We start from the raw sequence: 15,990 nt of genomic DNA, 5'->3' as shown, positions 1-15,990 counted from the left end.
GAACCGGGAGGAGGAGAGGTCTGAAGGAAGGGCAGGAACAGCAGTAAGGAGTCTGTGAGGGGGGAGGAAATGGAAGAGACAGGGAACAGGCCACGGGGAGAGGGGGGGTTGTAAATAAGGAGCCAAGGAAAATACATGAGAAGGACAATGGTGAATATGTGAGGGTGAGTTAAAGAAGGGGGAAGGGAGCAACAAATAAAATATAATAGAAACCAACAGAACCAGTGGGAAATTGAGAGTGAGGGGCCGAGAAAGAGAGTTTGAAACCCAGCTAGAAGGAGAAGGGAGATCAGTCCCCTGAGGAGGGAGAAGATAAGTATTCAAGTTAAAAAAACAAACACCTTGACAGACATGTAGAATGGAAAGATTGTGCCACACCAACCCCAAGGTAAAAGTATGGAGGGGGAGCTCCAATGCTGAGTTATTTTTACTCAGTGCAAAATCTTCCATGTTAAATGGGAGAGGGATTGACTCTCAACCAGCTGAGGAAGGGCATTGACCATTCAGATATAGGCTCCATTCAAATACAATACACTCCCAATTATCCAAATAGGATGGGGGACAAGGATTTTATTGGGATAATTGGGAGTTCAGCTAATTGAGAGGGCAGGCATCATTCAGCCACTGGGTGGCTTCCCACATGGCCAGGGGCTCCTGCTCCTAGCTGTTCTGGCTGAGGGAGTAGGGGGGTGTTTCTGTTCTGTTATCTGAGCCTCTGTATTATCTGAACTCCTTCCTTACTTATCTCCCAGTATGAGATGAGGGTGGGGGGTGGGGAGAAGAGATTTGGATAATGCAGAGGTTAGAATAATAGAGTTTTGGGCAAATGGAAGTATACTGTATTCCTGGCCAAAAGAATGGGAGCTGTAATAGCTCTCCAAAGTTTAACAGGAGGAGATAAAGTGGGGGGAATTTTTATAAAGTAAAATTAGACACAACATGACTCTGATGTGCATTCATTAGAAACAATGCCAAAGAGATGGAGCAGATAACTTTACAGGTTTTTCTCATCTCTGTTTTCTCTGATTTTCTATGATTATGGTAATAATTTTGTATCATCCAAAACATGTCCATGCATCTGTATAAAATGTACTATTCAGTAAAGGAGTTACTTGACAGAAATGTTTGAAACTCATACTTCCTTTGAAAGGTTGAATCGATATTATAATGCACATTAATGTACTCTAGTTGGGTCTTTTAATAAACTTTATTGTAAATGAGAGAGAATACCACTATAAGTAATCATAGCTTTTTCTCCCTCTCAGATAAGCTACCATATAAAAATTCTGTGGGTTATGTGTGAGAGTTACTAATGCTAACACTTGTTATATAAGGAGTGGAGTAAACTTGCGCAAACAAAATTGTTTTTTCTCTTCTTTTCTGCAAACCAGTATAGGCATTTGTAATGAAGTCACAAGCTCATGTTTAGATCATGTGTACTATCTTGTATATAATCTATGCTATGATGTTACAAATTTAGCCTCCTTGGCCAAATTCTATGGTGACATACTCTGTGCAACGCCACTGACTTCAGAGGGATTACACAGCGTATAAATCAGTGCCAAATTTGCTCCTTTGACTTCAGGTTAGGCACAATTGGGGAAAAAAATGCTCTGTGGATTCTGAAAGACAAATATGGGGCTTGATCCTTGAATCCTTACTCAGGCAAAATCCACCAATGATATAAAGTGAATCTATCTATCCGGCACCATCACCATGGTATCTGAACACCCATGGGCATACTGTAACAAAGGCTGATGGAGCAAAATTATTTTCCTCTCTACTCCTATTTAACAGCAAACAGGATGACATAGCATTTTGGAACCAGAAATTCCCTAGCACTTGGGAGTGCAAGTTGCTGTTGGGAAGCTGGGGAGAAGAACAAGGGGTCTGAAAAAAGTGCAGTGACAGCAGTGACTAAACTGGGAAGAGAGTGGAAGACATAGGGAAACAGAGATCCAGGGGAAATGTGTTAGAAGACCTATGATGAGCAAGATAAAGAAAAAAAAGGTAGGGAATGGAAGGAAAACAAACAAGCAAACAAACAAACACCTCCACAAAACCAGGAGGAAAAACACAGGGGCTGAAAAAGGGAGTGACAAATCGATCTAAGAGGAGAAGTAACTTAACTCAAAATGGAGTCTTGACTGGATAAGGACATTGTTAATCAGGAAGAGCTTCCACATTGGCTCCTCATTCTTTGAAAGATTTGGGGCCTTTAGAGTGGAGATGCTTTGATCCCCAGCATTCTGAGCAATCAGATGGAGAAGTAATCAGACCCAATGCCATTGATAGTCCAGTGGCAATTATATAGCAAACGTGTTAACTAAAAAAATTGTATTCGTGATATCATGGATAAGATAAAACAAATCTTAATGAGAGACTTTTAAGTTGCCCAAACTAGTCCTGTACATTTCTAGGTAGAAAAATTAAAAGGCTCTTACGTAAATTAAGCTGTCATGGGATAAAAGGAAAGGTCCTTTCATGGATTGAGAACTGGTTAAAGGACAGGGAACAAAGGGTAGGAATTAATGGTAAATTCTCAGAATGGAGAGGGGTAACTAGTGGTGTTCCCCAAGGGTCAGTCCTAGGACCAATCCTATTCAATTTATTCATAAATGATCTGGAGAAAGGGGTAAACAGTGAGGTGGCAAAGTTTGCAGATGATACTAAACTACTCAAGATAGTTAAGACCAAAGCAGATTGTGAAGAACTTCAAAAAGATCTCACAAAACTAAGTGATTGGGCAACAAAATGGCAAATGAAATTTAATGTGGATAAATGTAAAGTAATGCACATTGGAAAAAATAACCCCAACTATACATACAACATGATGGGGGCTAATTTAGCTACAACGAGTCAGGAAAAAGATCTTGGAGTTATCGTGAATAGTTCTCTGAAGATGTCCACGCAGTGTGCAGAGGCGGTCAAAAAAGCAAACAGGATGTTAGGAATCATTAAAAAGGGGATAGAGAATAAGACTGAGAATATATTATTGCCCTTATATAAATCTATGGTACGCCCACATCTCGAATACTGTGTACAGATGTGGTCTCCTCACCTCAAAACAGATATTCTAGCACTAGAAAAGGTTCAGAAAAGAGCAACTAAAATGATTAGGGGTTTAGAGAGGGTCCCATATGAGGAAAGATTAAAGAGGCTAGGACTCTTCAGTTTGGAAAAGAGAAGACTAAGGGGGGACATGATAGAGGTATATAAAATCATGAGTGATGTTGAGAAAGTGGATAAGGAAAAGTTATTTACTTATTCCCATAATACAAGAACTAGGGGTCACCAAATGAAATTAATAGGCAGCAGGTTTAAAACAAATAAAAGGAAGTTCTTCTTCACGCAGCGCACCGTCAACTTGTGGAACTCCTTACCTGAGGAGGTTGTGAAGGCTAGGACTATAACAATGTTTAAAAGGGGACTGGATAAATTCATGGTGGCTAAGTCCATAAATGGCTATTAGCCAGGATGGGTAAGAATGGTGTCCCTAGCCTCTGTTCGTCAGAGGATGGAGATGGATGGCAGGAGAGAGATCACTTGATCATTGCCTGTTAGGTTCACTCCCTCAGGGGCACCTGGCATTGGCCACTGTCGGTAGACAGATACTGGGCTAGATGGACCTTTGGTCTGACCCGGTACGGCCTTTCTTATGTTCTTATGTTTTTATGTTAAAAAGAAACCAATATAATAAATTGGTAAAAATACTGCATATACTTAACATTAATTAAGTATTATTAGTGATCATTCTCATTATTAAAAATGAACTTCAAATATACATGGGAATGTTGTACTTGGTTAGTATTATATGTACTGAATGCTAAAGGCAGTCAGCATTTACACAGCTAAAATCTAACCTTTTAAAATATTTTTTTTAAGGTCCCATTCATTGGACCCTTTAAGCTATGATGCTTCAGGATGTATTATTACAAGGTCTGATACTGTCTGGAGCCATCCTTTGGGGAATCAAGTATGTGCCATTTTTTTCAGTATATAAAGGAATTTTCAAAGTTTCTTTGTAAACAAGCTATACTGGTATATTTCAGCAAAGTGCTGATCACCCTCAACTCCCAGGAGCCTTAATGAGAGCTAAGGGTGCTCAGTACCCCACAAGAGGAGCTCAGTACCTCACAGGTTCAGTGCCTAAAAGAATAGAGCATTAAAGGTATGTCTACACTGCAATTAAAAGCCCATGCCAGCTCACACAGGCTCGCAGGGCTAGGAGGTCTACTAAATTAAAATGTAGATGGTCAGGCTTGGGCTGGAGCCTGGGCTCTAGGACCCTGTGAGGTGGGAGGGTCCAAGATCTGGGGCTTGAGCTCAAGCCTGAATGTTAAGCCTGCAATTAAACAGCCCCTTAGCCTGAGCCCCTTAGCCCGAATCAGCTGGCACAGGCCAACCATGGGTGTGTAACTGCAGTGTAGACATATCCTAAGAGGGCAGAGCTGTCCAGCAAGATTTCCTGGGTCTTACTGTTACACAGAATGACAAATAAGGGGGTTGATTCTGCAACCTTTATTCACAAGAGTAACCCCATTGAAATGGGCAACATTATGTGGGTGGTAATGTAAGGATTTTTTATTTTTTTTTATAAGGAATGCAAAATCAGGTCTGTTACAAGTTAAGATTTAATAAGACATGATGTTAAATAACCAACTCAGCTGAAGTTTTATTTATGTAAGACAATCAATCAATACTTAATACAGCACTAGACAGAAAGGAAAATCATACATTACCAATCTGAGACTGGCAAAGTGTGGGCAGCTTACTTCACTTCTAAACTCCCCAAAACTCCTCCCTTATATACTGGTATAGAACAAAGAAAATCCCTTTAAATCTTTCTTTCCCAGGGTTGGACTCACTAAATCTTTATTTCCCATGCTTTGATCTTATTTTGAAAAGTCTCAACCTATCTAATTAATAAGCCAATGACATCTGTAACTAGTTTATCACTACTGATACCATCTGTGGCCATACTTAGTATTCAGTGACTTAGACATTAATCAATATATTGCTCAATGATTTGCTGTTACATTGATTATAGAATAACTCTGTTATAACAAATGTATCCTGTCCACTTTATCAATTACTAGTATCTCATCAATTACAGTAAGCATTTATGAAAACAAGCATCCTTTGTTAGTTATTAGTAGTCCTTCCTGGGCATCTGGACTAGGTCAGGAAGGTCAGGGTAAGAAGCAGAGTGGATAATTAAATACAGACCGATTACCAACAATATAGCTCAGTTTAAAACAAAGCACTATTTTAGACACCCTTTGGCCAATACAGCAAGAATTCTGCGATTTTTGGCCAGGGAATTATGAACGTTTAGTATATAAAAAGAATAATAAAAACATCATATTTACTAACAGGCCAAAGGTTAGTTTTAGTTGTTATAGGCCTGATCCTGTGCAATAGAGTACCCTCAAGTCCCGCTGAAGTCAATAGGAGTTACTGGTCAGGCCCATTGTCTTCTGCTAGAGCTGAAGTTTCTCAGCACTTCACAGGGTCAAGCTCTACAGCTTATTTCTACTCAAATGGTATTACTAGATGCACTGACATCTACTCATAAAGCTTTTATTTCTAACTGACAGTAATGTGACAAGATGTGACTCTTGCAAAAAGATTACAATAAAGTTAAAAAGTAGAATAAAATTGTATTTATATCAGGATTCATTTGTTATCCACATATGACAATCATTCATATTTCTTGATAGATGTAAATCTCTGCTTAACACATTAGTATAATAAATATTTCCAGATATAACACAGTAATTTAATACTTACCAAATGTATTTTTAAAATATTACTAAATTTAAAACCTTGAATTTTAACCAGATGTGTTTCCAGAAAATGACTCGGGTCAGATACATATTTTTCCCTACTGGGGTTTTACTACATAATTTATTATACTGAGGCTGTATGACCTAAATCTAAAACACTAACCTAATTTGTCAACCTTGATTTTTACATCCTTGTACATTTTACCTAGTCAGTCCAAAATAAAAATTGGGACTACCTACCCAGCATTGCAGGATTCTTTCACATTTCTCTTTACAGCTGCCTGGACTGGGAACTGACTGGCAGAGACAGTGGTGAAAGGATGAGGATGAGCATCCTAGCCTCTTTCAGTTGAAAATGAACGGGGTAACTTGTGGGGCTTGATGGGGAAGTAAGAGTTTGGAGAGGCTCACTGGAGGGGAAAAGTTCTTTCTTCTTCCCCTCGCCAATATTCAACTCCCATTTTGGATCTGTCAGCCAGATACAGTGTTTCTGGGACTGCACAGCCTAACCAGTCTCTCTCTCCTTGGCTGTTGTCAGCCAAGGAGGAACACCGCATCCATCTGATATATCAAGGGGGACTTTGCATGCTCAATCGCTCTCCTAACATAACTAACTGTTATGTATAATAGCAAGTTGGGCAAAATCACAAATGCTGTCCCAGCAAAGGGATTGGTCCGCCAAAAACATAGCTACTTTAGCAAGCAAAAGAGGCATCCTTCTCAAAACAAGCTTAACTGTCTGCAACTGCATAGTCTGGCTGCCTAACAGAGCTGCTGTGAATTCTGCAATACAGGGAATGTTGGGCCTACACTAGTGGAGCTACCAGGTGGAGGCCTGACATTTTCACAACCAAATGTTATTAGTCTTATTCCTAGTAGAGACAACTAACAATTTTCGTGTCTGTATGTCTGTAGCTGTTGGTCATTACATATGCACAGCATAAAAAACATCCTCACAATTAATATCCTTGTAAGCATCAATTTTCACAGAAAGGCCAACGTGTGAATGGAGATGGAGTGTGAAATAATTATGTCTCTCCAGAACAGGACTAAAGCACATTGGTGGATAATTTGTAGAAATTTGCTCTGCTGTTGTCTGTGCCATATAAACATTTTCCAGTACTGCCAATCTAGTACCTTTAGTGAGTACTAAATTCACTTAAAAGAGATCAAATACATTTTTCAATAGGCTGTTTAATTATAAAAAATTATACACACATATATGTATGTATATATCTATTCCCTTTGTAGACCCACATATATCAATATTACAAAGATAGATTTTTCACAGCTCTAAGTTTAGTTTTAACTAATTATGGGCCAGATCCTCCATTCCCAGAATACTCAAAAATCCCACTGCAGACAATGGAAGCTTTGGTACCAAAAAGACAACAAGTTGGTGCTCTGTACACATGTGCATTTAGCATTGAATTTGCTCCCCTCACCCACATTAAAATGTTCAGGACAAATAAATCATGACATAAACATCAATTATATGTATTACAAAAGTAGTATAATTTTTGTTGTTGTTGTTAAATTATGGTCCTGGTTGAAGTCAACAGGAGTTTTGCAATTAACTTCAGTTGGAACAGATTCAGGCCCTGTGTTTTTTTGTAGATTTAACACTAAAGAAATAAAGAGAGAATTCTTATTTGTATAAAGGAGGAATGTCTCTTTAAAATAATTTATTTTGTTAAACAGACAAACTTGGTAAAATGGCTGTGGTTTAAAACAATAACAAGGAAAAAATGTTTCCTTTCATAGAAAAAAGTTATTGTTTAGTGCAAAAAAGTTTTTATGTCTTCTTGGTCTCTGCTTCCATGAACATTCTGTCCACGTGACCGTACAGTTAAGGGTGCAAGCTATAGATCTGATCTTGCAGACGTTCATGTGAGTAGTCCCACTGAAGTCAGTGGTCACTAACACAACTCATGTGAGTAAAGGCCCTCTATTTAAGGCCCTGATCCTGCAAAGACTCTTGAGAATATGAATATATGCCTGTCCACATCTAGGCAAATTCCTCTTCAAGGCCCACTTTTACTAAGTTGGTTACAGTGAATCAAATTAGCTTTTGTAGGTTATATACCGTTTTTCCTCTTCCCCCAACCGATGTCTACTTGTCTGACTTTAGATTGTATGCTCCTTGAAACAGGGAGCATCTTCACTGTCTATTTCAGAAGCATCTGCCACAAAGTGAGGACTACCATAAATAAATAATCACATGTAATCAATTATTTATTAATATATGTATTATTTAAAAAATAAAAATGACTCACAGGGCCTGATCCAAAGCCTATTGATGTCCATGGGAATCTTTCAATTTACTTCAATGGGACTACTTACACGAGTTAAGCTACTGATATAGGTAAATCTTTTCAGGATGGGCCCCAAATTCCTGAAACTGTGTTTCAAATATCATCTGGATTATTAAAACTGAAATAATTTTTAAAATTGAATTATTTCTGAATCATGCTGTTTATTTAGCTTTTGCATTTCTCTCAGCTTGGACAATAAAAACACACTAGTCAGTTTCACCTTTATTTCTAGTCAGTTTTATTTTCAGGTTTCCAGGCACTATACACCTTTTACAACATTTGGATTGAAGGGGAACAAAAACATACAAGCTGATTCTATTGCAACTGAAAATTGTAACAAGGAAATGCATAGAACTAAGGTTTTGTAAACAAAATTTTTTGTTACAAACTCAATTTTAGGCCAAATTTGACATAATGCATATATTTAATTTATTATTATTGCTGTTCGCACATTTGTTTGCTTATAGTTGCAAACATAAAACAGGATACATCAACAGCACTTAGAAAACAAGAAAAAAACAAGCAATCCGGCAAAACCAAGTTAGAAATTATATGTATAAAAGAGTTAATGTTTTCTGTATTTCAGTTGGTGTATTCTTACAGAGTAAAACATGTATTTTGTATATGTTCTGGATTTTTTTTAAACGTTTGAGGAGTTTTTAGATTACATCCTTGTTTAATACACATCTCCCTTATACTGTAAAGCCTTGTATGTTCTGGATATTGTGGGTATTTATATAGGTTGCAGCCTTGTATGATATAAATACTTTTTGTACTCTAGGCGGTTGTTTTTAACTGGCTCCTCACATCGTAGCTTTGTTTAATATGAATTTTTTCGTCTACTTCTATTTGTCCTGGATGTTTAGGGGGTATTTCCCCCCCCCCGCTAGATTGCCTCCTCCACTGCTGCAAATATATTTCTGTACTCTATAATCTTGGATTTCTTTGGGGTGCTTTTCCAGCTTGTCCCCGGTCTAGATTCATTGTTTGCGGTGCTCTGGAGCCTGGGGTTGTCCGGGATGTTTTGGGTGTCTCAAGTAGGCTGTCTCCGTGCCTAATATAAATCTCTGTTGCACTCAGGAGGCTCCCTGCATTTGCTCCGGATGGTCGCGGGTTTTCCGTGCCCGATCGCCCTGCCCTGTGTGTTAGCTCTCTTCCCTGTGCGGTGGCTGGATGGAGGCGAGCGTGTTGGCTGCTGCGCTTGTGCCCCGGTGAGAGGGAAGCAGCTCGCTGTATCTCTGTGCAATGGCTGCGAGTCCGTGTTCCGGGCCGGGCTCAGGCTCCAGGCCGGGATTTGGGCGCTCCCTGCCCGCCTCCCTCCCCCTCCACCCCCCCGCCCGGCTGGCTCCCTCCCTCCCCCTCCCTCCCGGCTCCTGAACTCCAGCCCCTCTCTCTCTATCAGCCGCTCACTCTGTCTCAATATGTCTCAAGATGGCGGCCAATGTGGGATCGATGTTTCAATATTGGAAGCGCTTTGATTTACAGCAGCTGCAGGTCAGGCTTCTCCGCTCGCCCCGCCGGCCGGGCCGCGCCGCCGGGCCCCCCCGCCGCTCCCCGGCCCGGCCCCCCGGCCCGCGCCGCCCAGGGGGAGCCCCCCGCGCGGCCCGGCCCCGCTCTCCCCATTGATAACTGGCTTTATCAGAAATTGATCCTCTTTGTTCAATTCATCGATCAGCCCAAGATGGCGCCGGAGCCGCCGCCGCCGGAGTCGCCGCTCGCCCTGTCCCGGGCCAGCCCCCCGGCGGGGCCGTGCGGGGCAGAGGGCGGCCGGGCGGGGGGCAGCCCCCGCTCCCCTTTATTTCTGGGAGCCGGGGAAAGTTTATTGAGTGCTGGGACTTTGTGTGGGGCGCAGGCAGCCGGCCGGGCGCAGGCTGCAGCCTCTGAGCGGCTGGGGCTGGGGGCGCTGTGGTGCCAGCGCTCGGCGCTTTTAAAGCAGCCCGAGCCACTCGCCTTCCCCGCTGCTGCCGCCGCCGCCGCCGCTCGGGCAGGCTCTTCCCCCGGCCGGCTCCCCCCACAGCCGGGGCAGCGGACCCCAGTGCGGGGGGCGGCCTGCCAGATCCCCTCCCGCTCGCTCTCGCGCTCCTTTCCCAGGGCTCCCCCCAGCAGGGAGCGTCCGGCCAGCCTTCCCTAGGGTCCCCCAGCCCCCGAGCCCCCCTGCCTGCCCCGGGTTTGTTTACATCTCGGCATCCATGGCAGGACCTTCCTCCCACCCTCCCTCCCCGGGTGGGTTTGAATTTGCTGGCGGGTTCGGGCCGCGGGTGTTGGACGTGCGGAGAGGGGAGGGCTGGGCTGGGCTGCCGGGGTTGGCACGGGGGGTGATCTGGCGTGCGGTCCTGGGGGGGTTCCGGTTCGGGCTGGCATGGGGGGAATCTGAGCTCCGGGGCCTGCTGGCGCTCTGCTCCGGGTATTGCGGGGGCTTAGGTCCGGCTGGCCCGGAGGTGGGAAAGGAGAAAGATCCGAGGGCTGGGTCCCGGTTGGGCTCAAGCTGGCACGGGGGGGGGGGTGTCTGTATTGGGGGGAGGGGGCTGCGCGGTCCGGCTCCTGCTGGCTGGCCCTGAGGATTCTAAAGTCCGATTCTTGCTGGGGCTCGGGAGGCTCTGGGTCCTGCGGGGGCTTGGGCTGGCACTGCTGGGGTGTAAGCGGGCAGCGTTGCACATATTGTGGCGTATGCAGTGCGTTTGTTTCCATGCTGGGGATGGAGGTGGGAGCGAAGAGTCTGATGGAAGTTAGCTCCTGCCGGCTTCGGAGGGTTGAACTTCTGGGGAGTGGGAAGTGTGTTGGGGAGACATCCTGTGTGTGTGTGGAGGGGGGTATGGTATATTCTGAGCTTATCTCCGAGTGCGTGTCTCTGGGGCTGACGGGCATTTCCTCCTGCTGTAACCACACGGCGTGAACACCGTCTCCCTTCTGTCTAGGACCTGACACATGCGTTGAGTGTTGCTGTTTTAACGTGGCTACTCATAGCGCTTAGGAATCCTGTCCTTTCAAGAAAAAGTACTTGCTCTGCAGCTTTCCTTTACCTTTTGGGTGTATGCCTTGATGAGATTCAAGATCCACTACTTAATATACGAAGAGGGGGGGCGGAGGGAAGCGATTAGTCGGAGATTTCCCTGCCGATTAATAGCACTGCAATATATAGCTTTATCGTACTGTGGTTGATTGGTGCAGGAATATTGTGTCCTGCCTCTTTAAATCCTGAAACGCGTGGAGTTTAAATAAACTGGCTAGGAAGCTTTTGCTACCCACCCTTCGCCCCCACTGAGGAGTCTGTATTCAGCAAGTGCCCAGGCTTAGAACGCAGGCAGCCTGAAAGGAGCCGGAAATATGTTACATTGATGTTTGGCATAGTTGCAGTCAAGTTAAAGGTGAGAAGATGCTGTCAGGATGGGTTTATGTTTTGGAAAGAAATTAAAAGTATAAGAATATGGGACTAAAACAAGCTGCTTTAGGGGTCTGTGCGGGGATAATGATCTGCCTTTCTGGGCTGTTGAGAGGGTTAATTAGTTAATGGATGAACAGCACTGGGAACTTATAGCACTTTCTGTTTTTCAAAGTATTATCTATAGTGGGTGGCTGGTGCCCTCTGACCTTCAAATGGATTACGGGGTGGCAAGAAAGTAACTTCTTGTTTTATTTCTGTTTTTTTAAGATTTTGGATTAGGGTAGATTTGGCTGAACTTTCCTAAATTGAAAGGATTCTTAATAGTAACCCAGAATACCTACAGGAATACAGAAAATGAGAGCCAGATGCAGGATTGTATCAAATACAATGGTTTAGATTAATATGTATTTAAACAAGGTCTGACAACCTTAATTGTAAATGCTTGATTTTTGCATATGTATATGTGCAACTGTACTTCCTTAGAATTGAAAACTCAGCACTCCTAATATGATTTTTCTTACTGTGTTACACTTAACACAGTAGAAAGGTATCTAAAATACATTTCTGTAAAGAAAATAAAGCTGCAACAAATGTTTATTGATTAAAGCATATTACTCTAAAGTAGCTATAATGTAAATCAAATTCTAGAATGTAATGAACACAGCCAAATTGCATTGTGAGAGATTGGTCTATTCTGTTTTTACTAAAAACAACTCACTTTTACTATAATTTAATTCCTGTGCATACTGTAAAACCTGTTGTAGAGTATTAATGTGTAAACTTTAATCTTGTGTATGGTAGACTAAATGTGACAATCTGACTTCAGCAGTGCTAGGCTTCCCTTTTGAAGCAATAATGAGTTAGAGTTTATATTTGAGCACTAAAGCCTTAGTCACTACTTACTTGATAACTTTATACATATTCTATGTGAACTGTATGGATCTAGGTTGTGTGCCCATCAGCTAAATCACTGAGGCATCTGTATGTAATAACCTTTGTGCAATTTCTGGTCACAGAGAGTTTTGGAGTAACCAAAGAGATGGAGAGTATATTCAGAGAAGCCATTTACTCATGCACAGATCTGAAATCAAAAATTACAGTTATCTTTATTTCTCTACCTCCTCCCCAACCAGCATGATGGGAAGGAATAAATTACTCCATCCTGAGGATAAAGCAATACCTCTTTGTGACTCTCTGTATGGCGGTGTGGGGGGCAGTTTCAGTCTTACCGTATTTTCTGTACAAGGAGTTTTTCTGGTATTTGTAGTGGGGTGTTCAACCAACTCTGGAACTGCATAAATCAAATGTCCTGTCTGCACTTTCATTGCCTCACTCAGGTGGGAGATTCCATGCATCTTACAAGTAATACAGTCCCACCTGTGTTCTGTCAAGAACTTCTCCAGCTCTGGCTGTAGTTTGAAACTAGCTACAAGGCTGCATCAGTTTCAAACTATTGCTCCACCTACCTTTTTGCTGGGAAACTTGTAAGGAGGTCAAGTGAGACTCTGTTGAAGGAAATAAGGGACAAAAACAGGCACATATACTATCTAGTGGTAACTGCCCCTTCTCAGTCGTTAGGGGAGCCATGTTTACTGTTACTAAACCTCTACCTGCACTATAACATAAAGCAGTGGGTGTTTAAATACTGCAGTCAAGATTGTATCTGTGTTAATTAAAATACACAGCCAAGAACACTATTAGCTCTGACTTTTGTATTATTAATTTCTCCTTTCACTAAATTTATTTTGCTTCTCAGCGGAGAGACTTCAGCACTCGGAGGCAGGCCTAAACCATCCAAGAAAGCTTGGATTAAACAATAAAGGTCTTACTTACAGTTTGAACATGTTGGAAACAGAAACTGTAAGGTTTGACAGGTGTCAAACATGAGCGCTCCCTCCACTTGCTGTTGAGATTGTTTAAAAGGGTTCAGCTAGGCACCGAGTTCAACCCTTTTTCCTAATAGAGGCCATCATGGTTCCTGATTCAGGTGTTGAAAATGGTTTGGCAGCACCTCTGGACCACTTGCCAAACTGGGTTTAACCATGCACTAGATGACCTCCTGAGATCTCTTCCAACCCTAATCTTCTATGATTCTATGAGTGAGAGAGGAACCATATTTGACAGCTGATGCCAAATAAGTCAGTGTGTTGTGCAAACAGATCTTTGGAAGCACTTGGCTATCATTGTGATGAGCATGGATTAAATACCTAGATGGATGCTTGGTGGAGTGCTGTACTGTTGCTCTGAAGAGTTGCAGCTACAACTCCTGGTATGAAAATAGTCATGTGATCTTAGTCATCTTCCCGTACAGTAGGATAAAGGTTACAATGGAAGAGTCTGACTCTACTTAAAGTCTTGTGTTCTTGGTTTATTTATAATCTTGATGGATTATTAAGCAACTTGCCCATCAAATAATGTGTTACGCTCCTGTGGCTATAGCATAAAATCCTCCTTAAGATGCATGGCTAATGGGCTTGTCCAGCAGTATCTTTATTACCTCAGTAATGAAATATGAGGGCGAGAATGAACCCAGCTTGATAGTCCTGCAAACTCAACCTGAGATCTGACGAACAGAAAAACTAGAGATTATTTGTAAATTGAATAAATTTGATGTGGAAACATTAAGATAAACATAGAAACTCAATACAATCAGGTGTCACTTTTCAAAGCAGAGATGCATTTTATTTAAAAACACACAAAAACCCATGCGCACGCGCACATAAATCTTTTAAAATAAAACTGCTTGGCTTGTACTAGCAAACCAGGGAATTTAAACTTAAAGCCAAATCTTGTCTGTATACTTTTTTGTCTTGTGTCAAGGTATTTGCAGCATATGGTTAGAGTAAAGAGGGAGCATTATCTGTTTCTTGCCATTGATTGTTTCAAGGTAGGCCCATTCACAAAAGAAAAACTGATTTCTAAATAGTAATGAATAGTTTAAATATTGAAGCACTTCTAGTATCTAATTGGAAGCAAGGGGAATACTTGGCATCCTATAGCTGACCCTGATTGTACCAAAACACAAGATCTCTTTGCTTATAGCTGTCCACTTTCTGTTAAATCAAAAGTGGAGCTAGAGATAATTTTCTTTTCCCAAGTCACAGTGGAATTTATAGCTTCTGTCCTGAAGGTGGGGTGAGGGAACATCTCCTTGATATATTATCAGTGATGAGAATTATGCATGTGTCAAGAGAAGATGCGCCGAGGTTTATAACTAGAGTCCATCCATTCTGCATGAACATGGAGATACTTGACTCAATAAAAGCATTGTGGTTCTATTTCAGGGTGAGAAGCAGAATTTGGGGATGTTCTCTCTGTCTCACAAAATTCTGCTTTGTTGAATCTTCCTGCTGGAGTTCACCATGGAGGGTGGAGGCAAAAGAGATGGGATGTGTCAATGCTAGCTGCTGTTTGCCAAGGAATGAAAGCTTATTCTCTCTACTCTTTGGGAGGCTGTGGCAAATACCTCCCCTCCCTATAACAGGAAAAAAGACACAACATGCAGACCTGCCATCTGTCTAACGAACTGAGGATTTGGCCCTAGTGAAATAATTATGGAGCAGTAGTAGATGATCCATAGTTATAACTGAACTTCCATTGTAAGCTTTTGTGTGTGTGTATCCTCTCTTCTCCTCATTCCCCAAATCCAAAAACAAAAGAATGTCCACCACAAAATAAGTAGAATTGATTTATGATTGAGGTAAACATTTTTCCTGCCAGATTTGAGGTCAGTTGGACAAGGAGTTAAAAAACTGCCACACGCACAAAAGTATTTACCAGAGTTCAGAACTGGATAACAAGTGCATGTGTTATGTGGATCTGATTCTGCATTCCTTTTTCCCCTTTGATTGTATTGAGAATTTCCTTAGCAAGGGCTACATTACTGGCCCTTATATATTTAATGTATCAAATAAGTAACAAAAGTTATTACAAAAGGGGTGAATTACAGATTTAAACTGGTAGACAAAGGTAATTATTTACTAGCTGCTACATAACTTAAAAGTGGACAGGTTAAGCACTAAATAACTTCTTTTAGGGAAAGGAATGCTGTTGAAAGGGAAAGATTGTTTAAAAACCAACTTAGTGTTGCAGCAGCCATAGTGATCTTTTATTAAGAAGAAAATGATTTGAGGTTGCCTTATGGCAAGTGGAAATGGGATGCTGGGGAGAGTTGGAAACTTTTTTTCCTTTTGGCTTGTTGTTTTTCCCCACCCGTATAACTTAAGGACTTGGCTAGATTTCCAGTTACCTCAGCATACCTTCTTGTAGAGCTGCAGATAACTTCCTCAGCATCAATAGAGGAAACTACACCCTATCTAGCAAGATTTACTAGGAAGACAAGCTTCTGTTGTTACTATTATGGGTAATTTCAATCAAATCTAAATATGAAATTTACTTTCTTAAATGTATTATCTACTGTTTTTGTTTTTTTCCCCCTTAGAGTGAAATGATTTCTAATTTGCTCCTCTTCAGGGCAGGTACCAGGTTTTCCTTTGTGTTTGTC

General features: G+C 41.8%; 1 protein-coding gene across 23 annotated transcripts in view; it reads left to right on the top strand.

Moving 5' to 3' along the window:
- CUX1 (cut like homeobox 1) overlaps positions 1 to 15,990 on the top strand; it is a 399,391-nt gene continuing 383,401 nt past the window's right edge. For 6 of the 23 annotated variants that reach the window (XM_039508428.1, XM_039508421.1, XM_039508430.1 and 3 more), the window contains exon 1: positions 9,469 to 9,598. In XM_039508428.1, the coding sequence (XP_039364362.1) occupies positions 9,536 to 9,598 (63 nt within the window). In that variant the 5' untranslated portion in view covers positions 9,469 to 9,535. Of the gene's footprint in view, positions 389 to 1,797; positions 2,011 to 3,885; positions 3,977 to 6,066; positions 6,154 to 9,097; positions 9,316 to 9,468; positions 9,599 to 10,781; positions 11,470 to 15,990 lie in introns of those variants that run through there. The other 17 variants (XM_039508429.1, XM_039508407.1, XM_039508400.1 and 14 more) reach the window with 15 other exon arrangements.

The sequence above is a fragment of the Mauremys reevesii genome, linkage group 20 (genome assembly GCF_016161935.1).
Source record: "Mauremys reevesii isolate NIE-2019 linkage group 20, ASM1616193v1, whole genome shotgun sequence".
Lineage (NCBI taxonomy): Eukaryota > Metazoa > Chordata > Testudines > Geoemydidae > Mauremys > Mauremys reevesii.
Note: the sequence above shows the minus strand (reverse complement) of the source record. Positions and strands in the feature narration are given on the sequence as shown.